This window comes from Biomphalaria glabrata, chromosome 6 (assembly GCF_947242115.1).
Source record: "Biomphalaria glabrata chromosome 6, xgBioGlab47.1, whole genome shotgun sequence".
NCBI classification, from domain to species: Eukaryota; Metazoa; Mollusca; class Gastropoda; family Planorbidae; genus Biomphalaria; species Biomphalaria glabrata.
Window position 1 is genome coordinate 8,217,876 of NC_074716.1, and position 13,117 is coordinate 8,230,992.

General features: G+C 34.9%; 1 protein-coding gene across 3 annotated transcripts in view; it reads right to left on the reverse strand.

Moving 5' to 3' along the window:
* Positions 1 to 1,845: 1,845 nt before the first annotated feature.
* The window catches only part of LOC106078587 (arginine kinase Oct f 2), a 42,873-nt gene continuing 31,601 nt past the window's right edge, over positions 1,846 to 13,117 (reverse strand). Inside the window, exons 2-7 of one of the 3 annotated variants that reach the window (XM_056031835.1) lie at positions 10,870 to 11,066; positions 6,069 to 6,328; positions 4,886 to 5,034; positions 4,395 to 4,560; positions 3,525 to 3,708; positions 1,846 to 2,760 (exon numbers count right to left, since the gene is read on the reverse strand). In XM_056031835.1, the coding sequence (XP_055887810.1) occupies positions 2,612 to 2,760; positions 3,525 to 3,708; positions 4,395 to 4,560; positions 4,886 to 5,034; positions 6,069 to 6,328; positions 10,870 to 11,066 (1,105 nt within the window). In that variant the 3' untranslated portion in view covers positions 1,846 to 2,611. Of the gene's footprint in view, positions 2,761 to 3,524; positions 3,709 to 4,394; positions 4,561 to 4,885; positions 5,035 to 6,068; positions 6,329 to 9,064; positions 9,404 to 10,869; positions 11,067 to 13,117 lie in introns of those variants that run through there. The other 2 variants (XM_056031836.1, XM_056031837.1) reach the window with 2 other exon arrangements.

Here is a 13,117-nt window from a genome sequence, read left to right on the forward strand (position 1 = left end):
AAAATATGTAGGTCGCCATTGGGGCTATGTAGCCAGGAAAATACTGCATTTCTCATTAGTGTTCGGATGTGAAGACAGGCTTTATTTTTATAAAAAAAAAATAATTTTGTAAATCAATGAAAAAAATTGGGTCAAATAACAAGCTCAGTATCAGTGATCTAAGATAATAAGATTGAAATGTACATTGGCTGTGATAAGCTATTAATAAACTTTTAATTGCAGTGAATTAGTGGAAAAGTCATTACAACTAATTCAAACCTAATAGCATCATGGTAGCCATTAAGTTTCCTTAGCTTAAAATAGTTCTTGTGATGAATAGTTTCCACAATTTTGTTGTGTGATTTTGAAAACATTGAACACATTAAATGTTTGCTAGAAATTGAATGTAACTTTTTTGTTATGCAGATGTTTAGGTAAGAAGGCAATAACTAGCTTTAACAAATGATACCTCTCTCTTACATGTTAAGATAACATAAGATAATTTTATTGATCCAATCAAATGGAAATTCAGTTTGACTACAATTGACAACCTCAGCGTAACTACTTTAAAAAATCAATATGGATTAAAAATCCGAACAACATTCACTCACGAAACACATACACAACCAGTGCTTTATGAGTTTGACTTCTATGTACTTCTCGATGTTGACAGCTGATCTTGTAACACTCTGACCGACACTGGGATAAAGGAGTTTTTAAATCTTTCTGTTTTAGCCCTAATGGAAAGGAGACGACCACTTCGTTCAGATCTTATGTAACAGTGGTTTAATGGGTGAGGGTTATCTTTAAGAGTCGTGATTGTTTTGGAAATGCATCTTTCTTGAAAAAGCTCTTCAAGAGATGGTAACTGTATTTGAGTGATATACGATGCTTTTTTAATAAGTCTATTAAGTCTTAGTCTTTGTGCCAGTGAAGTTAGCACAAATTGTGAGCACCAACGATTGAAGTAGAATGTGAATACATTGGCTTTATTTGCCATGGCTGTGATTGTTACTTTGTTTTTACCAATGTAATGATACTTAAATTACTTCATATCATTAGACATCTGTACCATTCCATTGAACATGTCGCAACTGATGCAGCTAAACTGAACTATTTTGAAGCTAAACATACAAGCACCAAGACAGTCAATTTTAGTTTACTTTATTTATTTGTGAATTGATGTTAAACCTTTTTCCATGGTGACATGAATTAAGAATTGTGCATCATACTGAGATAGAAAAAATAGCACATAATTTAAATGTTTAGATCATATAGTAAATTCTGCATTCATATTTTATGTCATTGAAAAAAAGAAATTATTAGAGTACCACACTCTATCAACATCACTACCCAGCCATACTACTTTTTGCAAAATGTTGGCTTGAAATAAATAACTCCATTTATGATAATTAGAAATATAAAAAGAGTTACATTCATTGTGCTCATCTTTCTACCACCAAGGAGAAGATCATTAATAGTAATAATGGCTCTTTGATTCCAAAGGATGAGTGTTGCAAATGGCTATGCAAACCCTGTTGCGACCTACATATTTTTTTCCACACCTGATGCAAAGCCATTGTCTGCCATTTGTTTTATTGAAGTTTTTTTTTAATATCTTCTGTGCCTATCCTCTATAAGGGCTTTCCTCTGGGCCTCAAATGTATGTTCTGCAGCCTTCGTAAGATCTCTCCAACTGTCTCTTTCAGAGGCCATCTGCAGCCAGCTACTTTCCTGTATGCCAGTGAGGGCAAAATGGCACCCAAGTTGATCTTTATTATTATTGATACTAGTAATATCACATTCATTTTCAAGTATACTTTGGAGTGCAACAAATAGTGAAGAAATGACAACAAGAACAATACCTCAGTGTGAATATAAAAATTTAATAACACAATAGTTGAAAACAGTTCATGAAACTTGTACAGCTCTTTTCTTTAGTTTGACAACAGTCTAGAAGTCTAAAAATAAATCACACATCAAATGTTGAATACAACCTCAGTTTTTATAGTCATTAAAAAAAAAACAGTTTGAAACATGTTTTTGGCGTCTTTAAAAACTATGTTTAAAAATATTTTTTTTATTAAAAAATATATATATATCACAAATAACAAAACTATAATACTGATCGTCTCACAGCTTCGTTGAATAATGATTCGTCAATTTATAGGTTATACAATCAAATTATCACTGGCGGAGGTCATCCTTATTCCAGTGATAATCTTAGCAGCTAATATACATCTGAGTCTACACAGAGAAAAAAATCACCTTCAATGCCAGAAGTCTTTCTAATGTGTGATAGAAATTGATTTAAAAGTTTTCAAGTATGCACTTTATTTTAACTTGTATATCATCTTTCAACACACTAAAAAACAGTGACCAACAAGAAGGGATTTTTTCAAATATAGCTCTAAAAATAAGTTAAACTATTTATTACATAAAAAATTAATATTTGGTTTTGTATTAGCTATTACAAATGTATATATATTTAATATACATTTTTTTTCTAGGCAAGGGCAGACAACCGATGAAAAATAAATTAATAACACAGGAAAGGGGAATCATCATTGTGGGTTTTGTTGTTTAGGTCTTAGTGTTAGTTAACTTTGCTTGTTATCACAAGTTTGAAGGCTCAGCCGCCCAATTTCTTCTCTTCAGCAATGACAGCCTCCACACCTCTGCGCATTTCCTGGATGGCCTGGATCTCTGTCAGTCCTAGCCTCCTCTTGTTGGAGATGTCGTAGACGCCACCTACAGACTCTGTGTGCTCACCGTGAATACCTATAACAATATGTAAACTGTCTAATTAGTCATGGCAATGAATATATCAAATTATAGGAACATAAGATATTCAAATCATAGGAACATAACAATTTTTAAGCCATGGAAATTTACTTATCAAGGAAACATCAAATTTTAAAGCCAGTTCAATGTATTGATCATGGGAATATCAAATTTTCAAGTCATGGCAATGTATACATCAAATTAAAGGAACATAACATATTCAAATCATGGGAACATCAAATTTTTAAGCCATGGCAATTTACTTATCCAGGAAAAATCAAAATTTTAAATGCCATGGCAATGTATTGATCAAGGGAACATAACATTTTTTAATAAGCCATGGCAATGTCATCAAGAGAACATGACATTTTTTAAGCCATGGCAATGTCATCAAGAGAACATGACATTTTTTAAGCCATGGCAATGTATTCATCAAGGGAATATGAAATTTTTAAGTCATGGTAAATGTACTGATCAAATGATAAACAACATTAAATGTTTATAAAATTTGCAAAGTGTTCATCAAATGATAGGGAACATCAAAGATAAATTAAAAAGAAAATGAATGTCAATTTGAGCATTCCTCAATAGATGATAAGCACTGGAACCCATTATTGACAGGCTGTAATGTGTTTAATGTTTTACTGTTAAGTTTGGTTACTAATTGCTATCTATATAAATGGAGATACTTTCAAATGAAAAATTATCCTCAGAATAATTCGTTCATAAAACATATACAATAGGAAGAAACAGTCCTTTACCTCTGGCTTGAATGTTATATTTGTCACAGAATGCCTTGAAGTCTGGTGTCTGTGATAGTTTGGGGATCTTGATATGGACAGATGCTCTCAGGGTGGTACCCAAGTTAGAGGGACAGAATGTCAAATAGCCCAAACCTTCACGCTTGGCAAATGACAATCCACTGCTCTCTAAGGCTTTAATAGCCTGAGCAAAAAAATAAAATAAAACATAATATAGCTTCATTGCCATATTAGAAGTACTTAACAATTTTTAAGCACATAATTAGAGTTTAAAGATTCTAAAAACAGGTGGAGACCCTTGACCATAGGAAATAATTTCTTCCAGTCACCAGGAATAAGAAACTGACTTATTGATTTCACTTGTCTGAAGAACTACCAGATTACTTTGCCATCTATCATCCACATTTAGGTATTACATTTTTGTTTTCAACGCCGAAGAAAATAGTTTCACCAAAACAATGTGTGGAGGCATGTTGGTTGAGTGGTAAAGTGGTTGGCTTTCAAGCCGAGGGGTCTCAGGTTCAAATGTTGGTGAAGACAGGGATTTTGAATATCTGGATTTCCATGGTTTGAGTCCAACCAATTCTAAAGGGTACCTGAGCCTCATTAACCATGGGCCACAGAAACACATGGCCATTACAACTTCCGTCCCATAGATCACTAGGGGCATAGATCACAAAGTCTAAATGTGTTACTTTATGTTTTGACTCTGCAATACTATGTATCTCAAGACATTTGATTGAATAGAACATTTCATTAATAATTTATTAGGAAGTGCAAACTTGTACTTTAAATTTATAAGACAGAAATTTAAAAAAAATATGTATAACCAAATCTTGCTGATACTCTAAGGGACATAATAAATCACACCTTGACTAGTCTGACGTATACTTCTTTCAGGTTGCCTCCCTTTTGCATAGAGATAAATCTAAGGTGGTCCTCCTCATTGACCCAGACCAAGAAGGTTTTGTTGTCATTGAAGAAGATTCCACGACCAGTGGGCCAGTCATTGTAGCCTCCAGCTGCCCTCAAGAATCTAAACAGAAAAGTGTAATATGTAAGTCCTCTTATACAAACATGGAAAAGTCTTCAGCATTAACATAGTTTATCTCCCTTATAAAATGAAACTGGTCCTCCTTGGGTAGATCTATGTATCTTTCAATAAAATTTAGTATAGCACAACATGCATGCCGGTATGTGTTTGGTCCAAGAACTATGTTTACACATTTAATTGGAGAGTACTGACTCTTTAATAAACTAAATATTAATGTCTAAGAAGGTCCAACTGACCAATGCTTCTGATTTAAGTCTTTTCCAAACAAAATTATTTAATAGGAATTCACTCTGAGTTTACTACTAACCTGTCACTGTCATTGAACAGGAAGTGGTCATCTGTCAACTGTTTCTGGGTTTCCTTGGTCATGCCAGTAAGTGGGTAGTAGGTACCCTTGAGCTCGCCCTCGAGTTTGTTCAAGGCTTCAACTGTTTTCTTTTCCATTTCAACACGATCCTTGAAAAGGAACAAGTTAAACATGTTCATTATCTAGGGTCAATGAAGGTCTTTAAAAGGAACAAGTTAAACATGTTCATTATCTAGGGTCAATGAAGGTCTTTAAAAGGAACAAGTTAAACATGTTCATTATCTAGTGTCAATGAAGGTCTTTAAAAGGAACAAGTTAAACATGTTCATTATCTAGGGTCAATGAAGGTCTTTAAAAGGAAAAAGTTAAACATGTTCATTATCTAGGGTCAATGAAGGTCTTTAAAAGGATCAAGTTAAACATGTTCATTATCTAGGGTCACTGAAGGTCTTTAAAAGGAACAAGTTAAACATGTTCATTATCTAGGGTCAATGAAGGTATTTAAAAGGATCAAGTTAAACATGTTCATTATCTAGGGTCACTGAAGGTCTTTAAAAGGAACAAGTTAAACATGTTCATTATCTAGGGTCAATGAAGGTCTTTAAAAGAATCAAGTTAAACATGTTCATTATCTAGGGTCAATGAAGGTCTTTAAACAATGTCATTCAAATAGTTTTTTTCAGCAAGTCAAAGAGGTCATTGAACGAACCAAATAAGGTCATAAAGTGTGTCAAGAAAGTCATTATACTAATTAAACAAGGACATTTTATAAGAACAGGAAGGTCAGCAAAAAGTCCAAACAAGGTCTTAAAGCAAGTGAAACAAGATAAACTAACCAAACAAAACAATGTCATTAAAAGTCCAAGAGGTCATTATGAAAGCCAAATGAGGTCATAAAAAAAAAGTCCAAGAGGTCATTAAAAAGTCAAAGGTCATTTTAAAAGTTAAACAAGGTCAATGAACAATCCAAACAAGGTCATTGAACAAGTCAAATGAGGTCACTGAACACATTAAACGAGGTCATGTCTTAATTTGTATATACACACACCAAATAAAAAAGCTTTAACAAATTAAATGACTAATTGGAAGTTACATCTAAACATAAAGAGTCTATAGTCTATATAGTTCTTGTATGATTGATATATACAAAAATCAGTAGGTTAATAGATGAAGTGAAATTTACCTCCAATTTCAATACAGGGGGGAATCCATAGCTGTCATGGCTGCGACCAACGCGGACACGGGTGGACACGATCAGGTTACCTTCGGGGTCAAGATCGCCGAAGTCGAGCTTGTCCACATCACCAAAGTCTGGGTTGGGGTGGTTCAGCTCGCTGACCTTGTGGTAATCCTTGATGACGGCGTCCAGCAAGGGAGCAAACACGGTGTATGCATCGGGGTCAGAGGCGTACACTCCAACGCCAGAGTCAGTGTTTTCACATCCTGAGAACAGAAAGAGACATTTTATGAGGGACTGTGGCAGCAGACTTAGATCACTTAGCACTAAACTTCATTGAATTCAAGGGGCTGAACAGACTATCTTCAGAGTTAGAAAAGGATATTCAAATTTCCTAAAATTAAAAATATGGACTGTTTTATTTCGTATTTTTTTGATTATTTTAATAATGCACTCATCAGCTCAGAGTACAGAGGTCTGTAGATAATTAGTAGGCGGTGATAGAGAAAGTTGAGACGAAGCCAAAGAGATGAAGTCTCAAAACAAGTGTAGTCAACATTTCAGAATTATAAGAAACACCGAGTTACATTTTAATAACACTTGAGAATTGTGAACAAAATAAACAAATATTATTAGATATTAATATGCAAAAGTCAGAAAGGTGAAATTTTACTTTTTAAAAAATTAAAACAATGTGCAAATAAAGTGCAAAGGCTTTTGTTGACATACACATGCCATTTTTTTTAAATTGCTGTTGTAAAGCGCATCTTCTGTAAAGCGCATCTTCTGTAAAGCGCATCTTCCTTAAAGCGCATTTCTGTAAAGCGAGTGTTTTATCATGTTCAATTCCAAAATCTTTGAATGACCACTAGGTCAACGTTCCAGATCTCAAAATTATTTTTTGTTTCATACCTTCAAATAATTGGCAGCTCGTTCTTTTTAATTTTACAAGATGAATAGGACTTGTTTTTCTTTATTAGAATCGTAATAATACTGAACACTAAGGCAACAAATGAAACATGTATACAATCTGTCTAATGGTCAATCAAAACTGATATATGTTGTTGTTTTTTTGACTGACCACATGTCCCTCCCCTATGTCTCTATTTGTCTGTTCATTTACGGAAACAAAAAATTCATTAACCTTTAGACTAAAATAAAGAATGTGACATTGTGCCGTCTTCACTAGTCTTTTAACAACAACACATTCAACTTATTGACACATCCACACAGACGTGTAGGCCATCACCAAAATGTACACTATAATTTCAATTAGGTCACGGCTTCACTATTGAACGTCTGCATTAAACATGTCCTTGCCTCTCCCCCCCCCCCCGGCCGTTTTTTTGTTTCCATTTCAAAACTTGCAAACGTACGTGCAACTCAAGGGCAGAAGGTTGCCTCTAAAGATGTAGTATCCAAGTCCCGCAGAAGTGGGTGCTGAATGAAGAGCGTGTAATCCAAACTACAACGAACAAGTTTGTCCAACGCTAGAGATAACGACATTGAGATCCAAGTCGTGATTTGAAAGGAATCCGATGTGTATTAGTGTACAGATAAGAAGGTGTAATGAGTCAGACGAGATCTGTCACACACATGCACGCACGTACACAGAAGGAAAAAAAAAGTACCGTTGCTGTATTCTTTTGTGGACACATTGAACTAACAATAGGATATGTCAATTTTATTTTACACAATCTTCAATACTAATACAAATAAAAACGCCAGGACCGGAGTTAAGGGAGTGCAGGCTGGGCTACAGCCCAAGGGAGTCCACAAGAAAGGGGCCCCCGCAATAGAGAAAAAATCCATATTTCGGCCGGTCAGCAACTTTACGTTATTTATAAACATTTGTTTTTCGCAATTTTACCAAACACTACTTTCAATCTTGCAGTTGGCAACACTGTCGTGGCTATGAAGTGTCGGCTTATAGTCTGCTCGTATTCTCGTAATATACTACGAGTTTACTACATTGCGTAAAAACCTACAAATTTACATAAAAAAAAATATGCATATTAAAATTAATTTACAAGCTCTCTCTTTCTTGTATAATATGGCATGCTTTTACATATTAGTATTTTTTTTTATTAATAGGTATTTTTTTGTATTAAAGCTTTCAAAAAAAAAAGTGCAAGTCTCCATAAAATTCTGCCCCCGGGGCCTCCACGTAGTTAAAGCCGGCCCTGGGCCCAGCAATTAGCTCTATGAAGTGTATGAATTTTCGAGCCATGAAAATAAGTCCCTGAAATGCTTGTCTGCTAGACTCAGGTAGAGGGGAGACAACCATAACTAAATTACTGAAGTCCTTACAAAAGATAATTACGTCCAACGAATGTCCGCGTGTTAATCTAGACGCGCATGGTAATTAGAGACTTGAACTCTGCCAAGTCATTGGTTTTCATGGATGATACATTATCCCTGTAGCCCTAATAAGAATTTTTTTTTTAAATGGATACTTTTTCAAAAAAAAAAAATTTGGCACAGTAAACTTTTAAAGTTATTTAGCACTATTTATATTGGTCAGGTGCAAATATATAGAATATCAACATCTACTACTCAGTCTACTGTAATCCTCCAATTGGTATCTTTATAGATCTAATTTCAACTCAATTCTAGCCTAGTTCATACAGATGTAAACGTCTTTGAGGACAAAAGTGTTTGTTTGTTTTTTCTTTCAGATCGCGCGAACGTAATTAGAACCTTGATATAAACTCAAATCTAAATCTAGTAGGCCTATAATAAAGTCAAAACCAAATTAAAAAACATTTGATGGATTCTTCCGTTATATTGAATAACTAGTCTATAGGCCTACAATCTCTATTTATTCACGCCGAAATGCATGACTATGTTCTAAAACTTTTTAAAAAACTAGATCTTCTTTTCTATGTAGATCTAGATCTAGTAATGTTATGAGATCACATTTTTTTCTCTAAGTTCCTGGATGTCTGCTAGTCTATCACCATACTTTTAGTCTTGCTATGGCTAGATCGGACGACACATACCTGATCGTATACAGTCCGCTAGAGTTCCATTGAATTTTGTTTTCAGACATTTTAATCTTGTGTAAATATTGTTGGTCAAATGTTTTTTCAATAAGGAATGACTTTCAGTGGCCCCTATCAGCTTTCTGTATAATCTTTCAACTTCTGCGCAAGGGTCCATTTTGAAAAAAAAGATCTCTATAGAATTATACCGAAATCAAAGTCCACGCAGCCAGCTAAAATTTAATTTGAATGTGTGTATCTAAACGAAAACTCGTCAGTCAATATGCTGATCAGATGTACAAAGTTTTGGTGATAGTATTTTTTTTTCCTTGAAGTTAAAAAAAAATGGATCCGATCGAGATAAAAAAAAATGGTGTACGTGCGCAAGGACTTATGACGTCATATGAAGACAGCCAATCAAAAACGATAGACTCATGTGTTCTTGTTGCCCTATGAGCTCGATTACGCACCGTGAATATAAAAAAAACTCAAGTCTGCACCAGCCAGTTGCCTCCCTTCGCCTTGTTTTACATATCAGTTAGGGGCTACATAAGTTGTGAATATTCTAAACATTGTTGAACTAAGGTATAGATACAAACTACATTTCTCGGTAACAACTTGGAGCAAACTTTGTCACTACTTTTTAGAAGTTTTCATTTATCTTTGAATTTTCAGAGGAGCGAGAGAAGAAAAAGTGTGTGCGTGAGTGAGAGAGAGAGAGAGAGAGAGAGAGAGAGAGAAACAGGGAATCGTAATTTTGGACATTCATAATGTAGGAAATGATATTGCCAACTAAACGATATTTTTATTTCTCTGAAATGTACAATATAGTATTTGTAGTCTATAAACACATGTGTGTGTATTAAAGTTCAGATTACTGGGACGAGGTCTAAGGTTTCAGTTTTGGACCAAGTCAAGTTTATGTTGAATAAAAACGTAAAATATGCGAGAAATTTTCATTTTCATAGAATTTATTGCACACTCCTTGTTTACGTTAGCAACATGGATATAACAAAAATGAATGAAGCTAGCACCCGTATATATCAAGCAAATGAATGCATGTAATACCTGCTTTTAAATACGTATTAAAAAATATAAAATAGCTCCAGTGGACAACGGCTGCGTCTACACCAGATTTGGAAAAATATGTTGGTCATAAATGGGTTTGCATAGCCACATGAAACGATGCATTAATCCTTAATATTCGGAATCGAAGACATTGCCATTATTATTATATAGTAACTCAATGTATCTCATTTCTGATTTATAACAACTGAAAGTATACAATACATGAATGTATCTAATACATGAATGTAGCTAATACTTCAGTATATCCAACCACTGCTCGTATCTACAATCTCAATGTAAAGTTCATCAATTATTGGATTATTCAGATCTCAGATCAAGTTTGTAAACAATAACGTTTTAACTCTTTCTCTCCCAACTGACGATACCAACGTTGATTCTATCAGAACGTGTTAAATAATAATGGAGAGAAAGAGTTTCAATTTCTATTTAAAAAATAATGAAGACAATGGGCGCATAAGCATACACATATCGGTGTGTCAAGTTTTAGTACACATATCGGTGTGTCAAGTTTTAGTACACATATCGGTGTGTCAAGTTATAGTACACATATCGGTGTGTCAAGTTTTAGTACACATATCGGTGTGTCAAGTTTTAGTACACATATCGGTGTGTCATGTTTTAATCAAATCTTAAGACAACGTGTCATTTCAACAAGACCAACAACAACAAAATAAAAAGTCCAACTTGAAATTCGAAAAGAACTACAAACGCTCAAGTATTGTGTCCGATCTTACCTGAACGGATGCAATCTTCTAATTTCCCGCCAAATTGGGTCTGTAATTCTCGTAAGTCATCTAGCGCTTCCTGAGTTAAGTGTTTCTTTAGCAAAGAGTTACACTCGGTTGGGGGGTCACACAGCCTCGCCCACAGTTCGTCCAGGGTCAACTGTTTCTTCTCCATCATTTTAGATTCATTCTTTTTTACTTGTTTACTATAATTAGAATACATTGAATTTATTCTTTGCTCGGTACAATTCCAATATTCCAAAAATTCCAATTGGCGTGTTGTTGTTTGTTTGTTTGTTTTTCCCCACAAAGCGCAGAAAATTTTTAAAGCTTTAAAAAAATAATTGTGGGAATAGTCCGACACGACATTTCTAGTACACGGACATTTATTGACAGAGCAATGATCCAGTGGCGCTTAGCAACGTAAGACGCGATTACGACAATGGGCTTCGTGTGGCAGACGACCAACAGTATGTCCTCAAGATCAAGCACCTCCCAAACCCCCCACCTCAGATATTTTTCTCCCACCTTTAACCCAAGAACAACTTTTGAGTTTTGGTTATGACGTTATGGGAGGTAGTAATAAAAAAACATTTCTCAAAATTATGCCAACGTCAGCGAGAAACAAAACTTACCGTTATAATTTGTTTTTTAATTCACGTTAATTTAATTATGACTTTGACACAGAAGAAGGAAGAAGACAAGGCCCTTTACTCTAAATGGTTGAGTCAGAGAGTTCTAGATAGAAAACCAATATTGTGGAGTCAAGTCCACTCCCCCCCCCCTTTTTTTTTCAAGTGAAAGACTTTAGCTCTGGAGATCTTGTTTTATACACTGTAATAACAAATAAAGCAGTTATAGATTACATGGAAGCGTCGTAAAAAATACTAGTATGTCTGTATAGGGGGGGGATTGAGGAGGAGATGACGTCAAGGTGCTTCAATGTGAAGCAGTTTGTTTGGGTTGTTTCAATGTGAAGCAGTGTTGTTTGGGTTGTTTCAATGTGAAGCAGTTTGTTTGGGTTGTTTCAATGTGAAGCAGTGTTGTTTGGGTTGTTTCAATGTGAAGCAGTGTTGTTTGGGTTGTTTCAATGTGAAGCAGTTTGTTTTGGGTTGTTTCAATGTGAAGCAGTGTTGTTTGGGTTGTTTCAATGTGAAGCAGTGTTGTTTAGGTTGTTTCAATGTGAAGCAGTGTTGTTTGGGTTGTTTCAATGTGAAGCAGTGTTGTTTGGGTTGTTTCAATGTGAAGCAGTGTTGTTTGGGTTGTTTCAATGTGAAGCAGTGTTGTTTAGGTTGTTTCAATGTGAAGCAGTGTTGTTTGGGTTGTTTCAATGTGAAGCAGTGTTGTTTGGGTTGTTTCAATGTGAAGCAGTGTTGTTTGGGTTGTTTCAATGTGAAGCAGTGTTGTTTAGGTTGTTTCAATGTGAAGCAGTGTTGTTTGGGTTGTTTCAATGTGAAGCAGTGTTGTTTGGGTTGTTTCAATGTGAAGCAGTGTTGTTTGGGTTGTTTCAATGTGAAGCAGTTTGGTTTGGGTTGTTTCAATGTGAAGCAGTGTTGTTTGGGTTGTTTCAATGTGAAGCAGTGTTGCTTAGGTTGTTTCAATGTGAAGCAGTGTTGTTTGGGTTGTTTCAATGTGAAGCAGTTTGTTTGGGTTGTTTCAATGTGAAGCAGTTTGTTTGGGTTGTTTCAATGTGAAGCAGTTTGTTTGGGTTGTTTCAATGTGAAGCAGTTTGTTTGGGTTGTTTCAATGTGAAGCAGTTTGTTTGGGTTGTTTCAATGTGAAGCAGTGTTGTTTGGGTTGTTTCAATGTGAAGCAGTTTGTTTGGGTTGTTTCAATGTGAAGCAGTTTGTTTGGGTTGTTTCAATGTGAAGCAGTGTTGTTTGGGTTGTTTCAATGTGAAGCAGTTTGTTTGGGTTGTTTCAATTTGAAGCAGTTTGTTTTGGGTTGTTTCAATGTGAAGCAGTTTGTTTTGGGTTGTTTCAATGTGAAGCAGTTTGTTTGGGTTGTTTCAATGTGAAGCAGTGTTGTTTGGGTTGTTTCAATGTGAAGCAGTTTGTTTGGGTTGTTTCAATCACATTTGACATTATCTTACCTAATATTATACAACAAAAATAGTTGATCAATTCAGATCAATACTTGTGTCATCAAATCCACATAACTGTTGGATTATGTATTCAAATCCTTGTCCGTCTTCAACAACACAGACTTCTTTACACTTTAAAAATGAAGCTGTTTCTGTATTCAACCACATTCTTAT